This window comes from Staurois parvus, unplaced genomic scaffold, assembly GCF_062004578.1.
Source record: "Staurois parvus isolate SC_StPar_1 unplaced genomic scaffold, SC_StPar_1.0 ptg000136l, whole genome shotgun sequence".
NCBI lineage: Eukaryota > Metazoa > Chordata > Amphibia > Anura > Ranidae > Staurois > Staurois parvus.
Genome location: NW_028317932.1, coordinates 7,022,713 through 7,042,943, shown reverse-complemented (window position 1 = coordinate 7,042,943; position 20,231 = coordinate 7,022,713). Strand labels below are relative to the sequence as shown.

General features: G+C 40.3%; 1 protein-coding gene across 1 annotated transcript in view; it reads left to right on the top strand.

Annotated features, from left to right (window-relative positions):
* Positions 1 to 20,231, top strand: part of DNAH11 (dynein axonemal heavy chain 11) — a 363,722-nt gene that overhangs the window by 178,856 nt on the left and 164,635 nt on the right. The window contains exons 41-45 of the mRNA XM_089673152.1: positions 477 to 609; positions 2,432 to 2,559; positions 7,680 to 7,828; positions 14,888 to 15,041; positions 17,615 to 17,746. Of these exons, the coding sequence (XP_089529278.1) occupies positions 477 to 609; positions 2,432 to 2,559; positions 7,680 to 7,828; positions 14,888 to 15,041; positions 17,615 to 17,746 (696 nt within the window). The remainder of the gene's footprint in view (positions 1 to 476; positions 610 to 2,431; positions 2,560 to 7,679; positions 7,829 to 14,887; positions 15,042 to 17,614; positions 17,747 to 20,231) is intronic.

Here is a 20,231-nt window from a genome sequence, read left to right as displayed (position 1 = left end):
TTTTCAGGCGTCAGGACGTAAGTAGTTAAACAGTTGTCATTATGATGGTTGTTAAAAATAAATGTTATTAAAATTGCATAGATTTTCCATGCAAGCGAACAATTACAATTTATATCTTAAGCTATTTTAATTTCAGATAAATTGACCCTGAAAAAAAGTGTTAAAAAAAACTAACCTGCAATTTGTGACTTCATTCGAGATCTGGCTTTGTGACAGTTATTTGTATAATTTCTTTTCTTGCACATATACAATACTTCTGCACTTATTCTCTTTCATCACAACTAATTACACTACAGTCAGTATACTTAATTGCTTCCATTCTACTCTGAACGTCTTGGTAATTACTGATCCTTTATATCAGGAAACTAATCGGAAATGAATGCAATGCACAGGAAAAATATCACACCGCATAGAACTATACGTAGGAAAATGTATTTGCGTGTAGAGATAAAATAGACTTTTAACTCCCTTTACAGGTGTTGAGGACTCTAAACCGGACCTATATAAACCGAAAACAGAAGCCAGTATGGAATGATTTAAACCCCAAAGCTGTGACCACTGATGAACTCTTTGGCTTTATCCACCCTAGCACAAGAGAGTGGAAAGATGGTACCTATATGTATTGCTGTGTCTGGCCATAGGGATCAATTTTGCACATAACATATCTAATTGGCTCATAGGCCAGTTTTTCTGTATTTGACATAATGATTAATTCTCCATAACCCTGAAATGATTGTAATAGACCAATAACACCGTACATGCTGTGATTGTTCTGTGCAGCATTAAATCTGTTGTCATTGCTGATAACAAGTTCCACTTGTTCTAGCAGATTTGCAATACACATACACATCCTAATAAAGGATCTTTTAAACAGAGAAAATATTTAAAGTATATCTAAAACCCAAATTTTTGTTTATTTTGGATAGAATAGAGAATGGTTAAAAACCCTGTTAGGTTTTTGCTTGCCGTCTAGTCCCGTGGCAAGATTTTCCTTAACTTCCTTTCCTGTAGACACAATAAGCACAACAGTTGTTTCTTGAAGAAGTATCCCCATTGGAAGATCTTACTTTTAATTCTGTTCCAGGGACCGCTCAAATGTAAGATTTTCCCTCACTTTCAGTCCTGCAGTGGTCTTCAGAAAATAGAGAGGATGGATCTTCCTTATGGAGCCAACAATCAAAACCTGACATGGGGTCTCACGCACTTCATCTATACAAAAAAAAATGTTTTTAGACATACTTTAAACATTCATCAGCAGAGACTATTTTAACTGCTTGTTGGAAAATAATTTTAACTAACACTCTTTATATGCATGTGATTATATATATATATATATATACACATATATATATACACATTTTTAAATAATGCAGTTGTCATTTGTATATGCTGGATGGTAGCCCCTTACATAGGCACCCTTAATTGTTAACTATGCCAAAAACTGAGAGCCCGCTTTGATATGATCACTGGAGATGTGTATCATGTACATATACAGTAGTTTTCATTTTATATTATACCTAAATGAATGTTCAGAGAGACGTCATAAAGTTTCTGGCTTTCACCAAGCTTTCCAGATCTCTAATGGCTCAGTAACTATTTCTGACTGCACTAGACTAGGATCCATATTGAATTTCCTTGAATGTTGGCCTCATCTGGTCATTCATGTGCATTGTTTCCAGCATCTGTCTTTACATAACCCTATGGAGAATTCATCAAGGCAGTCAGACACCATAGTTTGATTGTTTAAAGGCAGACAAAGCAATGGGTTCTTTTTACCTTAGTTCTTTCCAGCTGCACATATTTACCTTTCTTTAGCTCTTCCTCCACTCCATTTCACAAGAAAACCCATGTAAGCAGCAAGTTGATGGAATCTTAGTTTACACATGGCTATGGATTCCTCAGTTAACAGTGCTGATTGCTGTCACATGGATTCAGTCACATGTTCCTTCCTACCTAAAAGTATGAGTTATTTGGCTGAACATAGCGACAGAGGAGCAAAGGAAAGGTAAGCATAGGTGAGTTATTAAGGGAAAGCACTGGTTACCAATCACACTACCCCAATACCCAGAAGGATTCCCTTTCAGCTGCGCCCATGCACAATGTGGATGTGGCTAGCTGTCAGTCAGTGTTGTCAGTGCCTCCAGTGCCAGCATGCTTTTCTTTGCTAGTCTTTATCAGTGATCCCTCCAGGCTGTCTCCACTCTGCAGCTTTGGAGAGCCAAGATTTGAAGCATTGACATTGTGGACTGAACCCATCTGACTCCTTCCCAAATGTACCGTAAGTATGCATTTTTAACTTTGAAGTGCATAGATAAACACACATACAATAGGTACATTTTCGAATATCTGGGTAGGTTTGTTAGGTAGAACGTTAATGTTTACTACAAATAAATGTTGGTTTCAGCTGGATTGTTTTCTTGGCCATTTCCAGGTCTTTTTTCAAGTCTGATGAGAGAACAGGCAAACATAACTCATGATGGACCTAAATGGATTGTGCTGGATGGTGACATTGATCCAATGTGGATTGAATCACTGAACACAGTCATGGATGACAATAAGGTAGATAAAATATTTTTAAAAAAGTAAACTGACACTGTAAACATACTATTGTGCTCAAAAGGTTTCATACCCTGGCAGAAATTGTGAAATTTTGGCATTGATATTGAAAATGACTGATCATGCCAAAAAACTGTTTAAGGATAGTGATCATATAAAGCCATTTATTATCACATAGTTTTTTGGCTCCTTTTAAATCATAACAGAATTCACCCAAATGGACCCTGTTCAAAAGTTTACATGCCTTGGAATGCTTGGCCTTGGTACAAACACACAAGGTGATACACACAGGTTAAAATGACAAATAAGTGTTAATTTCCCTCATCTATAGTTTTTTAAATTGCAATTAGTGCCTGTGTATAAATAGCCCATGAGTTTGTTAGCTCCCACATGGATGCACTGAGCAGGCTAGATACTGAGCCAGGGGGGAGCAGAAGAGAACTGTTAAAAGGCCTGCATAACAAGGTAATGGAACTTTATAAAAGATGGAAAAGGATATAAAAAGATATCCAAAGCCTTCTTTATGCCAGTCAGAACTGTGCAATCTTGGTCAGGTAGACCAAGAACGATTGAAGCCAAAACTACCAGATAAATTGGTTGAGATACAAAGAAAAACCCACAAGTAATCTCAGGAGAAACACAAACTGCTCTGGAAAAAAACAGTGTGGTTATTTCATGGAGCACAACACAGCGATATTAGCTGCATGGTCGAGCTGCCAGAAAGAAGCCTTTACTGCACCAATGCAACAAAAAAGCCCAGTTACAATATGCCCACCAATACTTTGACACGCCTAACAGCTCGTGGCACACTGTAATCTGGAGTGACGAGACCAAGTTAGAGCTTTATGTTCACAACCATAAGCACTGTGTTTGGAGAGGCCTATAGCGACAAGAATTCCATCCCCAGCACCATGTGAAGCATGATGGTAGCTCACTGATGTTTTGTGGGTGTGTGAGTTCTAAAGGCATGGGGAATTTTGTGAAGATTGATAGCAAGATGAAAGCAGCATGTTTTTAGAAAATACTGGCAAACCATTTGCATTCTTTTGCATGAAAGCTGCTCATGGGGCACTCTTAGACTTTTCAGCACAACAATGACCCTAAGCACAAGGCCAAGTTGAACCTCCAGTGGTTACAGCAGAAAAAGGTGAAGGTGAAGGAGTGGTCATCATAGTCTCCTGACCTTAATATCATCAAGCCACTGGAAATATCTCAAACGTGCGGTTTGTGCAAGAGGACCAAAGACTTTCACTGACCTGGAGGCATTTTGCCAAGATGGATGGGCAAGCTATACAGTACCACCTGCAAGAATTTGGGGCCTCATAGATGACTTTTACAAAAGACTACATGCTGTCATTGATAATATAGGGTGCAATACTAACAACTAAGAGTATGCAGACTTTTGAACAGGTGTCTTTCCATTTGTTTACTTTTTGCCATTTTTTGTTTTATGATTGTGCCATTCTGTTAGGATTTACAGTTGAATATGAATTCCATAAGAAATGAAACAAAATGTGTTTTTTCCTGCTCACTCATGTTTTCTTTAAAAATGGTACATACTGTATATTACAAATTCTCCAAGGGTATGTAAACTTTTAAGCACAAGTGTAAATGTATTTTGGTAGCAGTATTACAAAGAACAACTGTCTGTCATCCAGAAAATGATTATGGTGTCATACTCTTTTGTCATAAGGACATAATCTTTTTTTGTGCTGTTAATACACTGAATCTGTCTATCAAGCAAATTCTTTTGGAAGGTCATTATTATTACAAATTTGAGTATAAAATGCATGGATGCACATACAATAAGAATCTCTATTTGCTTTATTGCATTCAACAGTATCCAGGTGTGGTCTGGGAATGAGTTTGGGTAATTATACACATTAAGCACAGATATGTGGAAATTTGTTTTTGCATTTTTTGAATATCCAAAAGTAGTTTTGAGTACCGTGGCTTTCTAGTTATAAGGAATGTGTCTTTGCCATTGTGTAACTATACACAAGGTCCTGTACATGCTGTGACTGGTGGCGGTACATATTTTTTGGGTGTCATGTTGGAATTGCTGGTACAGTACACACCTTAAGTATACCAGCCCTGGGACTGAGAAAAACTGCCCCTTTCAAAGCTCCCCTTTGGCAACTAGCATTGTCAGACCCCTGTGCAAAACAACAGTATTGGCCTTATTTAATGCGTAACACAGTTTGCCAAATATGTTTTGCAATCTCCTTTCATTAGGAAAGGCAACCACAAAATATTGCAAGCCTTGCTGCCTATCTTTATTTTATGCAGCCCCTTATTCACTACCCCATTCATTCAAAATGTGCCTTGGCATCGCAGCACCTGTGATTTTATTTTTTTTGCTTTTAATTGAAGTTTTAAATAAAGTGACAGATAAAACTACATTCCCTCGGCCTCAGAGATTCTGCTCTCTCCTGGCTCTCATCCTACCTGTCACAACGCTCTTTCAGCGTTACCTATAATGCTACCACCTCCCCCTCACTCCCCCTCTCTGTTGGGGTCCCTCAAGGCTCCGTCCTCGGGCCCCTTCTCTTCTCCATCTACACCTCCTCCCTTGGCCAACTCATACACTCTCACGGCTTCAACTACCACCTATATGCCGACGACACACAAATCTACAGTATCTCTCAACCCCCCACCTCACCCCCTCAGTCTCTGCCCGAATAACACACCTACTGAGCAACATATCTGACTGGATGTCGCTCCACTTCCTTAAATTGAACCTCTCCAACACCGAGTTTCTTGTCTTCCCCCCCCAGCCCGGACACCACCCCCCATTGACTTCTCCATCATGTCCAACAACGCCACCATCAAACCCACCCCGCAGGCTAGAGTACTTGGTGTCATTCTGGACTCCAACCTATCCTTCCAGCCCCAAGTCCAATCTTTAACAAGCTCGTGCAGACTCCACCTCCGCAACATCACCAAAATCCGCACGTTCCTAACCCCAGAAACCACTAAACAGCTCATCCACTCCCTCATCATATCACGACTCGATTACTGCAACTCCCTCCTTACTGGCCTGCCTCGCCGCTGGCTATCCCCGCTTCAGTCGATCCTGAATACGGCAGCCAGACTCATTCACCTTTCCAACTGCTCCATCTCCGCCACCCCCCTGTCCAATCCCTCCACTGGCTTCCGATAGCGCAACGGATCAAATTCAAAATCCTAACACTGACGTACAAAGCTGTCCACCACACTGCCCCGAACTACATCACGGACCTAATATCCAAGTACCACCCAGCACGCACACTCCGCTCCTCACAAGACCTCCTTCTCTCTAGTTCCCTGGTCTCCTCCTCCCATGCCTGCCTCTAGGACTTCTCCAGGGTGTCACCCATCCTCTGGAACTCCCTGCCCCAACCCATCAGATTATCACCTACTCTCCTCTCCTTTAGGCGCACCCTGAAAACCCATCTCTTCAGGGAAGCCTACCCCACCCCCTGCTAACTTGCCGACCTCCTCCGCTCTTCCTACCACTCCATCCCCCACAGCTATCTCCTCCTGTGCCACCATGCCCTCCCTCCTAGATTGTAAGCTCGAAAGAGCAGGGCCCTCAATCCCCTCATGTTTTGCATTGTATTGTTATTGTTCTGTCATGTTCTGTCCCCCTTTGCAATGTACAGCACTGAGCGAACTATCGGCGCTTTATAAATACTGTATAATAATAATAATATGTAAAGTTGTACATAGTGGAAAGACACACATCATTTACACCAGGCTTTGCAATCAAGAGTTAACAATATTTCTATACTTCGACAGCTTTGTGGTAAATGACAACTAAGCAAAACTTTCCATAACAGAACAATTTTAAGAGTAACCAGTTTTTTACCAGATGTTCCATACCTATTTTGAGAACGTTAATAATTTTCTCAAATGAACATTGGTTGTCCCTAATAATTTCCGATAACAACAGTGTTAAAGCAGAGTTCTATTTATTGAGGATCTCAAGTTGCACTGTTAATAAAAGGTGTCACAACTGATGACTGATAATTCTAAAAAGTGTATTCCAGTTTTTGTGTATGTATTTACAATGCCATAAATCCTTCCTATGGAAAGGATTTGTCAAGCTGATCTTCCCATTTACACATGGTGTGGAATTTTTGTAACACAACTTTATTATTATAACCCAAATGAAAAGCAGCACTGCTCACATGCTCCTGTGAGATATACTGGCCAGTTCAAACAGTGCTGCTGTGTGCTGGGCCACTGATAAGAGCACATCAAGCCCGACTATAAAGCCACTCTAACATGGTTCCCCCATGTAGGGCTTAATTGTAGAAGCCTCTACGATTAAGCCCTACATGGGTGAAACATGTTGGAGGGGCTTTCCTGATGGGTGGAGTGTCAGCCATTTTGTGATCATTGTTTTGTGATTCACTATGTTTGTCCTAGGAAACATTTGTGATATAATTGTTTATGGTATTCTAGCACCTGTGATTTTAGTAGGATCAGTTGACCCAAGTTCATCCCGCAGGCCCCCCAGACACAGTCTCATTCCACAAGCCACACAGTTCTCATTGCATAACCCACTGGAGCGTATCCTATACCACAACCAGCTGGTCCAAGTTCCATTTCACAAACTTCTGGATCCAGTGCCATTCAACAGTCTATTAAACCGGGTCCCATTCCACAGGCCAGTGGATCCAATTGGGCCCAGTCTCATTTCATAGGCCAGTGGACAAGTCCCATTCCACAGGCCAGTGGACCCAGTCCCATTTTGCGAGCCTGTGGTTCCAGTCCTATTCCACAGGCTAGTGGACCCAGTCATATTTCACAGGCCAGTGAAATATGACTGGGACCTCCAACCTGTAGAATGACACCTGTTCTCATTCTACAAGCCTTACATAGTGAAGCATTCTTTGCAAAATTATTACCTTCAGGGCAGCCCAAATGGTCAGCAGCTTTTGGCCCCATGTGGCCCCATATCCACCTGATAGGCCTCCATTGTCTTTTATGGCATCTATGAAAATCAACAAGAACATTTTTACTTTTCACCTTTCAGCTGTTTTACTTTATTGGATTTATCATAAAATTGAAACTGTGCATATATTTAGAAAAATTATGTTTGGAAAACGTATGACTGTATTTTTTGTTTTTTCAAGGTTTTGACACTTGCAAGCAATGAGAGAATTCCACTGACTCCAACCATGCGTCTAGTTTTTGAGATCAATCACTTAAGGACTGCCACACCAGCTACTGTTTCTAGAGCTGGAATTCTTTATGTCAACCCCCAGGATCTTGGATGGAACCCGTAAGTGACTTAAAAACTGTACCATTATGTTTATTAAATGAATTATATTTATAAAAATAAAAGTTAATAAATACTAAAGTTAGAGTGGTGTGGTATCTCTCAGCTAGGTGTTCATTTTCTAAAATGCCTAAACTGTTCTAGAAGACATCAAGTAGAAATGTTAGACCTCTATTATTTTTATTATTATTATTATATTAACCATTACAAATTAAGGTCACTTATTGGATTAGAGGTAATGACTTTGGGGTCCTACTTTAGCAAGTTAGGGATTATGTATTTGCACTTAGTACAGTCCAGGTAAACTCAGAAATAATCTTCATTTAATGTCTTACTACAGTATCCATCCCCTGACATAAAATATTCATCCACTGACATCTTGTTTCCAAACACTCTTAACGGGTTTCTAAAATGTATCTTGTGTTAGGAGAATTTTTTTTTTTTTTTTTTGCAAGTTCATCCATTAATTTTGCTAGACGTATTTGGATGTCTAATTTTCAAACAATTTGGTTCATTTGTTCATAATTACACTCAACTGTATTACATAGTTAAAATATTTGAAGGTTTGTTTGCTGCATAATTCCCATGTGTTCTGCTATTTTTAAGAGGACAAAAAGAAGTTCTGTAATCTAAAATATGTATTTTAATATGGTTATTACAAGAGAGAGAATATCATCATTCTTACAAAGCAAATACGTTTTTCTTTTCAATCTGAATGTTTCAATAACTGGTTCAAGGCATGACTATCTATTATTGACTATGGGCATTACCTAATAATTCTGGAATTACTGATATTAGTGTCATCAGCATCACAGAGGTCCTTTATGTATGCATCTTGTATACTGTGTGTACAGCGCTGATATTTTTCATGATGTTGACTTAATTTGTTCCTCAGTTATGAATCAGTTGAAGAGGGATTGTGTGTACTTGAAAGTCCTCTACCTGTTCAAGGTAGTTTTAAAACTTTCCTAATTATTTCATGAAAGGAACAAAATGTTGAAGCTGCTTCTATTTGAAGATATATTTAAAACTGGAAAGAATAAGTTGTGTATCTGTTCTACATATTTGTAAAGAGCATCTATTCTAGTACAAGAATCTTTTTTTGGTAAATGTCATACTTGGAGCTCTCTTTGGCAAAAGTGTCCCGTCAGTAAAGCTTGCATTCTAGTTTCTTATTGCATTCCCGCTCACTAAAGTCTTCTCTTGACTACTATAGATTTAACCAACTTAACAAATTACCTTCTAGACACTACCCCAACCCCCCCTCCCAACCCAACCTCTTCACATATCCACTAAATTAAATAGACCACACCACATTTGGAGTCAAAATGGACATGGCAGCCTTTATTAACAATTAAAATTAAAACCTAACTTCACCCCTAAAGGGAAGTTCCACTTGTCTTCCTCCCCTCCTCTTCTACTTTTGGAACTTTTTTTGTCAGGTGCCCACATCCAATTCTTCAGTATTTGTAGCTGCAGACTTTTAATTTCTTCAAAAACAACTGAACATTCACTTTAAATAGCACAGCATTCCTTAGAAGAGAAACAGTCAAAGCTTACTAATCTTTGAAGGTGCCAAACACATCCTATTTTGTATGTGTGGAGACACATAAGTATAATAGGCTGCAGCACACTGGCTTGGAGGCAATCCAATCTATCTGCAGAGACCTGCATTTCCCATTTTCCCAGTTAACCTACTATTAATCGGGATGCACCTGGGGACACCAACAATGGGTCCCTATGTGACATCCAACAGAACCACATAATGAGTGGCTGGGAAATTTATTCTCCATCCTTTGCACACATGTCAAAGCCTGCAGCTATCCACCCCCTCCAGAAGTCTCTAAAACCCCTCTCATCCATATATGAACACCAATGAGGTATGCATCTGCAACATTCAATCCCCCCATACCACCAATGGGCCCCTAACCATTCTAATAGCCCTGAATTTTAACAACTCCAAAGACCAACAACCACCATAGTACGTAAGGGTAACCCTTATTGTATGTTAAACCATACAATAAGCATGTTAAATGCTAAGGAACTCTGCGCTAAGGTATAATGTTCTAAAGGTTCTTATATGCAAAGCTGCTGCGCACCTCCTATACTCCCCAAGGAAGTTAAATTAACTAGCCATTCCCCTGAAGATGTCACACAGACTAAATGCAATGAGCGGAGCCACACGCCTGACATCACTTCCTCTGGCATCACTTCAGGCCAGAGGTGTGCATGGCCATTTTGATGAGGAAGTGAAGGTGCCATTAAATATCACATAGGCTGTATCTACATGAACATGAACACTCTAAGTTCATCCATTGTTTTTATGTGGGTTAATAAATTGAATTATACTGTTGCTGGTTTCTGTGATCTCTTGAACCCGAGTGGGACTGGAAATGGAAGGTACCCTTCGAGGAGTATATGAGGAGGATATCTGTTGGAAGGAAAGCCTATGTAAGGCACTACTGACTTTCTTATTAAACATCAGGAGTCACCATTATTTGGTGAGTGCTACTCACAAGGGGAGTGGTGAATAAGCATAGGCACTTTCTGGTTGTTGTTGGTAACAGGTGTGGAGAAAATAAAGAACAGCAAGCACAGACATTTATAAAAGCACTTTATTGGTTTGCACAGAGGACTGATCACAACATATTGTTTACAGCACTGGCACTTTTATATTGGATTTTGGGAGGACATTTATTTATGGTTTACTGTACAGTTTTTTGTTTACACTTTAGATTGTTTATAGCACTATTTACTGATGTATTGGATATAGAGCACTTCATGCACTGGATTTGAAGCGATAGAAGGAGGATTTATAAATAATTCTAATATTGTTTGTTGTGGTTTAGCGCTGCACCTAGTTTTATTTTGGTTAAGATACAATAAGCATGCATGAAAAAGCTGTATGGAGCCTCAGAATATCAAACTTGATATAATGGATCAGCTCTTGCATGGACCTGACTCAGAAATCATTCCAACCAACATACAGCAGCAATCAGGTGGTCCATCCAGCCTAGTAAAGTGATGAACTTCAGGCACTACCCTACTTCACATTATGCCTGGCACCCATTTCCATTGGACACATGCTAAATGCCACGGAATACCCATCTGCCTGTCACTGGGCTTAACATCTGTCCACTTAGCTAACCAAAACTACAAACAAGTAATAATCCCAGAACCGCAGATCCTAAATAGACAGAAAAACAACCTCTTTCATATTGCTCTATCCATCATCAAATGAGGGTGAATATAAATTTCTATCTGACTGCCACCTTCCAAACTGTTCTGTTATGAAAGGAGTGAGAATTCGAACACTGAGAATCATAACCTGCTGCTGCAAGGCATTTTCTGAAACCAGAAACCAACTGGGATTTGGACAATGTGGACCTGTGCACATGCATAAGGAATGACCCTTCCAGGGATGGGCATACTACGAGAAATTCCAAAACTGCACTGACCAGGCAAATGGGAGAGGACTCCCAACTGAACACACATACCCTTTCTTCGATGATTGGCTTTGTTTTTAAACATCGTATCCAGATGAACATAGGGAACATCACTGAAGACAAATGTCTCGCAAAATGGAGAAGGAAACTGGACAGCGAGCTTCCTTACTCTTACAATCCGTCCTATACCCTTTTAAAGGCTGCCTAACCAAAAAATCCTCAGTGCAATCTTGGCAGCCATGAAGTTTTAAGAAGGCCATATCAGCCAACTTGCTATAGATAGCCAATATAGACACTCCTTTCTAAAAATGTAGAATTTAGAATGATGATAAAGTACAGCATACCCGACTTCAGAGCCCCCCAGATCGACCCCAATTTTTGAATCAGCAAATCCATCCAGTGCTCACTTACTGAATGAAGGATCAGTTCTGTGGTGACTCCAATGCAATTTTCCACAGCCAGTTGGGACAAGGAACCCGTGTTGCTCCACTTCCAGTGCCAACTCTGGTCCTGCTAAAAGCAAAACAAAGCATCAGCCAAAGTGTTATCAATCACTGGGAGGTGCAGAGCATAAATGAAAGTATTCAACTGTAAGCAATGCAAAAACCAAGCAAAAAAGATGGCATACCACCAGCTGTGAAGAAGCCATGATACGGTTAATAACCTGGACCACACCATAGTTATCACAGTTAACTTGCACTTTCATGTTCCGAAACGTTTCACATCAAACTTCCACTGCCAGAATAACCCGAAAGAGAAGCACAAGATTCTTGAAAAATCCAGGCTCCCCCTACTCAGGAGGCAAAGGCGCTGTGCTCAACTGATGCCCCATACCCAGTCGACCCAGCAGCATCTACATCTAACGCCAAATAATAACTGCTAATGGGCCCAGACATCAACAGAGAGCAGTCATTAAATGTTTCCAGGAACCTGTGCCACACCCTCAAATAATCCCTATGTTCCTTGGTCAACTGAGTATAATAACTGCGTGAAATCTCCCCCCGTGGTGGCTGCCGACAGCCATCAGCAACTTATCATGGGCATAACACGGCACACAAAATTTAACTTTCCCAGTAAGGATTGTAACTAGCATAGATTAATATTATGTTTTCCAATGATCCCACAAATTTTCATCTTTGGAGATCGAGCCCAGGAATTCAATACAATGCCTAAGAAGCTCCCCAACAAAGTGGAGCCCTCTATCGTATCAGGAGCCAATGGAATACCAAAACACTTGGCAATATGTTGCAGCTTCACAAGCAAAATGGCACATAATTTAGAAAGAGGATCCACACATAAGTCATCCAAAATAGTAAATGACCAAATTCATTCTGAACACATCACGCACAACCCATTCTATAAAGTAACTAAGCATTTCGAACAATGCACAGGAAATAGAACAAGCAAGGATCAAGCTACAAACAACATAATACGCTCCCTGCCACCTACAGCCGAGCAAATGAAAACTTTGGGGGTCAACGAGAAACGGATGGAAAGCCAATTCAATGTCCAATTTGGCCATGGAAGCACCCTTCCGATAGTGGTGTACCCAAAAAACTGCCACAGTCAATGGCATCATTGACTGGCCCCCTATTCGGAAAGGAAAGATGGTGAATCAAACAAAATTAGGCTGTGTCTTGGGCACCATCCGAGGGGAGAGATCACCAGATCCTCTAACAACAAAGTCATAAAAGGGCTGCCCATGATGCCCCTAGCCATTTCTTTTTGTAGTTTTTCATATACCACTGATGAATGCTGCAGATGAATGTAAATTCTGTGTCAATGTCGGAACAGAAGAAAGAGATTAAAAGGAAGCCTTCCCAAACATCAGCTTCCAATAAAACAAATGCGTCCCACTTGTTGCCTGTAGACTCTCCACCACATCCCTTACCTTGTTTGAAACAGTGGGACAGCATGTGGAGTCCACCACATCCAGAGCATTTGTTTAAAATGGAAAATTTACCAAACTTGTATGTGCCCTCATAGAATAGCCAGCAGTATTCCATTTTTTTGCATCCGGTTGTCCCAGGGCAGCTGAACCCCTGACCTCTCCATGAAAAAACTGGTTGGGAGTCTATGTGGATGTCATAAATTTTATCCACAAGCTGTCATGGTGGTCCAAGTGGAGCGATTGCCTCCCTGTGCTGAAATTTCTCATTGTAATGAAGCCAAGCCACACTGCCATAATTCCTGTGAGCCTCACTAATGGCATCCAGGTAGCAAAACAGAATAGAACAATGCCTACAACCAATTGGTAAATGTATGAGGAATGAGTCTGTACAAATGCTTTTCCTCATCCTATTTTTTGCTCTCCTCTGGTTTCAACCTAAGTTTAATTTTTCCAGCAGTGTGAAAATCTCCACATACTTAACTCTGCCAAATTTTTTCCCTTCATTTTCAGTTTACGATGAGCTCCTAAGGAACTTCATAACAAACAAACTTCACACTTAGGAGAGTCTGCTAAGCGTGGAGTCTTATCTGCTTACCACCATCCTTCACAGTCTCCTGCTTGTCTGTCACTGAAGCATCAAAAGTGGACAGCGATACTGGAGCCATTGCAGGACTATTAGCCTCTTCAGATAGGGTCACAATTGATGCATTACCAACTGCCCTTTGACACCCTGTGGGCATGGAGGCAGCAACCAAGTGGTGACCAGTGGCATGCGCTCCCCACTAGCAGCCTCAGATTTCTGTACCAAACCATGGAGACCCACTAACAAGTCCCTCATGTCTGATCGTGACACAGAGGAAACTGATTCCACTGCCTGGGGGGTAGACATCAAGCCCAAACTCATTACCCACAGTACCAACATCTGCCTGGGCATCCCCATGACACCCCCACCAAACTAATCCTTTAAAGCTAACATAAAAAGAAAAGGAAGGTAACAGGAAGATTGGGCCCAACAGCTGCTTCTATGAAATCCACTGCTGATGGAATACTATGCTGCTCTTCCTCCTCCATATGTGAGAGTTTTTCCTCTGAGCAGAGAATTCCTCTGAGTCTCCACATCCACAAAAGCTAGGGCATGGAGGGTCCCTGCTGGGGCTCCTATTGCTCTAGTGGAGGTCTCTGGGCTGAAGCGCTTCAGAGGCTGAGACCTCTAAGTGCATGAAATCTCCTGCCTGCTTGATGCTGTTTCTGCATCCTGATCCTTCAACAGGAAAAACACTTGGCCTGCAGCCAGGCAGTACTCCTTGTGGTGGTCACCGCTCAGTGTAGTAAAAGCTGATTTACCTCACACATATCTGCAGCAGGAAAGCCTCAGGAAGATGTTTCAAGTTTATTTTCCATTTCTCCCATCCATATACAGTATCAACACCAATAGTTTAAGTGTTTTATATTCACACAGTCATGTATGCCCTTCACCTAGTTTTTTTTTTGTTTGTTTGTTTGTTTGTTTCAGGCCTTCCTTTCTGGACAGTTTTAAATAGATAATATTGTGTAATTTTTATTTTTTTTTTATTTTGGGTGTGAAATTCAAGTAGGTACAAACCTTTCTGTGTCATATACAGATACCTTGGTTGGGATGCCAGAGCTCCTGTACAACTGTGCCACACAGAATGAAAGTTATATTGAGTAGTCTTTAACATGCCCTGTTGAATTATGCTTGTTTAGGTATGTGAACACCTGGATAGAGACCAGAAGTAGCCAAACTGAAAAGGCCAATCTGACCATTTTGTTTGACAAGTATGTGCCACCATGTTTAGAACAGTTCAGAAATAATGTCTTGAAAACTATCACTCCTATCTCTGAGAACAGTATGGTGCAGGTAAGTTGACTACATTATTTTTGTATTAAAATGTTGATTATGAATTGTGTTATGTGGTATGTTGTTGTGTCATGCTGGTCAAATCATATTTTAAAAAATTATTAGGCAATTTACTACAGCGAAGACACCCCTGCAGTGTTACTGCAGAGCTAAGGACTTACTGTATGTGCAGACTTTGAAACATAAATCTTGCTTTTCTACATTATCTCCATTGCTGGGCTTGCCCCCTCTTTAATGGTCACTTCCAATTTACTGCCACTAACAAAAAGTTCTATAGTGATTTAGTGAAACTACAAGGCAGAGCCAGCGATATGTCCTTGCATCTGGTCATGTGACGTTAGACCATGGAATGAAATTGGAATTTTCCAACTGATCCAATATCTTTCATATTAATTCCTGCAAAATTGGCTGAACACTAATATATGGTAGTTAAAAAAAATGATTGATAAGTGTTGTATAATCTGAAAATAATCCAATGATCAGATCAATGAATCTACCACCTACATCAGACTTTGACATACAGATATTATATACAGTTGTGTTCAAAATTATAGCAGTCAGACATCACTAACCCGATCAATCACTGTTTTTGGTAGAAATGATATTTCTACATGGCAAATAATTTACTAGCAGATGTAGTCGATAATAGAAATCCAGCAGACCCAACAGTCATGACATGCATGCTGCTAATTCTGTGTAATTGAATCACTAATTGAAAGGGGCATGTTCAAAATAATAGCAGTGTGGAGTTCTATTAGTGAGGTCATTCATTCTTTGAAAAACAGGTGGCAATTATTGCCCTTATTTAAGGAAGGAAGGCAGCAAATGTTGTACATGCTGGTTACAGTGCATTTCTCTCTGAAATTCTGAGGAAAATTGGTCGTTCCAGATATTGTTCAGAAGAACAGCGTACCTTGATTAAAAAGTTGATTGGAGAGGGGGAAACATATAAAGAAGTGCAGATTATGATAGGCTGCTCAGCTAAAATGATCGCAAATGCTTTAAAATGGCAACCAAAACCTGAAAGACGTGGAAGAAAGCGAAAAACTACCATTTGAATGGATAGAAGAATAGCCAAAATGGCAAGGAATCAGCCAACAATCAGCTCCAGGAAGATCAAAGAAGGTTTAAAGTTACCTGTGAGTACTGTTACAATTAGAAGACACCTATGTGAAGCCAAGCTATCTGCAAGAAGCCCCCGCAAAGTCCCACTGTTGAAAAAAAGACGTGCTGAAGAGGTTACAATTTGCCAAAGAGCACATTGACTGGCCTAAAGAGAAATGGCGCAACATTTTGTGGACTGATGAAAGTAAGATTGTTCTTTTTGGGTCTAGTGGCCGGAGACAGTTTGTCAGGCGACCCCCAAACACTGAATTCAAGCCACAGTACACTGTGAAGACAGTGAAGCATGGTTGCGCAAGCATCATGATATAGGGATGTTTCTCAAACTACAATGTTGGGCCTATTTATCGCATACCAGGGATCATGGATCAGTTTGAATACATCAGAATACTTGAAGAGGTCATGCTGCCTTATGCTGAAGAGGAAATGCCCTTGAAATGGGTGTTCCAACAAGACAACGACCCCAAACACACCAGTAAGCATGCAACATCTTGGTCTCAGACCAACAAGATTGACGTTATGGAGTGGCCAGCCCAATCCCCGGATCTTAATCCAATAGAAAACTTGTGGGGTGACATCAAAAATGCAGTTTCTGAGGCAAAACCAAGAAATAAAGAAGAACTGTGGAATGTAGTCCAATCATCCTGGACTGGAATACCTGTTCACAGGTGCCAGAAGTTGGTTGACTCCTTGCAACACAGATGTACAGCAGTTCTCAGAAACAGTGCTTATACAACTAAATATTAATTAAGTGATTCAAAGGAAAGCAAAATCTTCAAACATTTTTCAGTTTATATAGTGAATGTTTGAGTTTGTAAAGAAGAATACAAACACTGCTATTTTTTTTTGAACAGTCTAATATTCACTTTTCTTCAATTTTTTTAGAGGAACAACACAAATGTTCCCAATGCATTTGTGTGTATGGAAATAAAAGCTATTAGAAGGATTTTGAGCTCTATTCACTTTTTTCCACACACTGCTATTATTTTGAACACAACTGTACATATTAGACAACCTGTTTTTGTGCGTTCAGTATGCATACACACACTTATTTGAGCACTACATTTATACTAAGACCTGCTGTCTTTCTGAAGAATGGGATGAACTGGGTAAAGCTGCAGAAAGAACAGTTCTTGATTCAGATACTTAGATAAGTAAGACCCAGTTTTTTTAATTTAAATGTAGAAGCCATTTTGGCTGAAGATGGGTATAGAGCAAAGGGCTGATTTACTAAAGGAGTTGAGACTCTTCACTCAAATATCTAATCATGTGAAAAGTGAGTTCCTGTTTATTCACTTTATCTGCACATGACTGAATATTCAGAAGGAACAATTTATGGATTGATGATGATCACCTTCTTTATTAAGTCCGCTTCAAAAACATTTTAAAATAAATAATAATGCATCTGAACAGTTGTTCACTCTCTATTCTGTATTGTCCTTCTGCTTTAGACCTTGTGTTCTCTTTTGGACTGTCTCCTGACTCCGGAGAATGTGCCGCCAGACTCATCGAGAGACTTGTATGAGTTGTATTTTGTCTTTGCCTCTATCTGGGCTTTTGGTGGGGCCCTGCACAAAGATCAGGTTTGTAATGACAGTTTGATATTTATTTGTATGCCTGGCATATATCTTTGTCATATGTGTAACATTCCATCCAAAAAGCATTGCATACTAAGCAGGGGCAAAGCATCGTCTTCATTCATCGGGATGACTGCAGAAAGGGTGAAGTATTCATGCACATGACATAAAACACTACAAGATCTTTATTTCTGCTCGTCACCCTGTAATTTTCCTTTATTAACTTCTTCTTTCTTCTACCCTTATGTAATTGCTCAGTCTTTTGTGTATTTCCTTTCTTGATATTCCCATCTTCTCTTTGATACCCAAGAACAAGGTCAGGAAGAACAAAGGCAATCAGGCCCAGCTAAGTTAAAATGGAAACACACTATCTACAAAGGATGACTAAATCTTCCATTATATTGAGCATTTTTAGGGATATTGGTGCGTAATGTACTTCTATAGTGGCTCTTGCACAGCACTTTGTACTATTAAAATCTGAAGAGCATTTTAAGTAGTTGAGTTTTATTTAGATTTCCTTTACAGTAAACCGTATGTTTATCTCGGGAACAATCAGCAGCAAGACTAACATTCATACAACATACATGGGCCAGCCGTGAAGGCCAGGCCAGCCCTGAAGGCCAATACATATCCATCTGAATAATAAACATCAGGATGGGAAATGCATTCTTCAGCACGTAAAACCCGTAGTCCTACAACAACTTCTAGTGTCTCCTTGCAAGATATATGGTTTAACCACTTGCCCTCCAGAGGATTTACCCCCCTTCCTGACCAGGCCATTTTTTGCGTTACAGCGCTGCGTTACTTTAATTGACAATTGCATGGTCATGCAATGCTGAACTCGAATGAAATTTACATCCTTTTTGTTCCATGAATTGAGCTTTTTTTCGGTGGTATATGATCGCCTGTGTGTTTTTTTTTTTTTTTTTGCACTATAAGAAAAAAGACCAACAATTTTGAGAAAAAAAACACAATATTTTTGACTTTTTTCTATTAAACATGTCCAGTAAAAAATTTTAAAAATCAAATTTCATCATAAATTTAAACCAAAATGTATTCTGCTACATGTGTTTGCTAAAAAAAAAACAATACGTGTAAATTGATTAGTTTACGTGAAAGTTCTAGTGTTTTACAAATGGTATATATACTGGGATTTTTTAATTTTTAGTTTTACTAGTATTGGCGGCGATCAGCGGGACTGTGATGGGCATTCTGACACTGGGGGGAACTGACTTCGTGTCACTGACATCCCCAGTGACACCAATACAGTGATCAGTGCCAAAAAAAAGCACTAACACTGTACTAATGGTACTGAGCAGGAAGAGGTTAACATGAGGGGCGATCATGCAAAGCAGTGTGCACGAGCTGACAGGGAGGAGAACTGTTTTGTTTACAAACAGTTCTCCTCCCCATCGGAGAAGCTCAGCAATCACTGGGCACCGGCGAGTAATCACCGGCCAGGACCTGGTAATTGAATGGCGGCGCGGGTAGGGCGCATGTGCGCCTAGCGCATGCCCCCTACCCTGGAGATGCAAAATCACATATATATATACATGATTTTCTGCACCCGTGCCGCCCTGTAGCAGTTTTTCCAGTATAGGGCAGTCGGGACGTGGTTAATGTGCTGCAGGTTTGCCTGCTTACAGCTGAGAAGTGCAAGGAACTCTGGTCTGCCACTTTATTGCATCAAAGTGATCCCTATTGCCAATCCCTACTCTACCAGCAGTCTGTCAAATACAAGTACAGACAAATAGTACTATTAGAGAAGAGCTTAAGATTGTAAAGGAAACGGGTAAAAGGAAGCCAGTAATGGAATATGAAATGTGGAATATGTTGCCTGCTGTACCTCCTTCTGAAAAAGCTAGCTGCCTGCTTGTATGTGGCTTTAATTTTTAAAAATCACTGACCTGCAAAAAGTATGCAGCCAGTGAAATCCCAGCTCCCAATCTGCATACTTGTTCAGCTCTGTGAGTCTGGGAAACACAGAAGCCATAGGATCTGAAAACCAGCCAAGCAATTTGTAATGTTTATGCGAGCACAGTTAGAAAGCAGGAGAGAGAGAGTCTCTTGCTAGCCCACTCAGTATGAGTTGTATAAAGTGTTAAGTATTCTCTCTATTTATATTTATGTTATTGCTACTGACTTTTGGGTTCTAGTAAAATTGTACCACATGTCAAATCAATACACATTAGCACATGAACCCTGGCGGGCAACTGCGTGTAAAAAAAAAAAAAAAAAAAAAAAGTGTGCTACAAACTGATTCATAATGAATGACCTGCCCCAAGAACAAGAATGTGATATACTGCAGATTACCTCCTTAGATGTGGTGGCTGTATAGTTGCTAGACTACAGCCACTCAAATGGTAATGGCAGCAGCTACCAGCTCCCGCTGCCGCCTGTAAGACCTTTATGTGCCATAACAAACTGCAGTGGCACTGCAGCAGTCAGTCCACCTTGGTGCTTCCATCCATTCAGGCTGACCCTACATAAA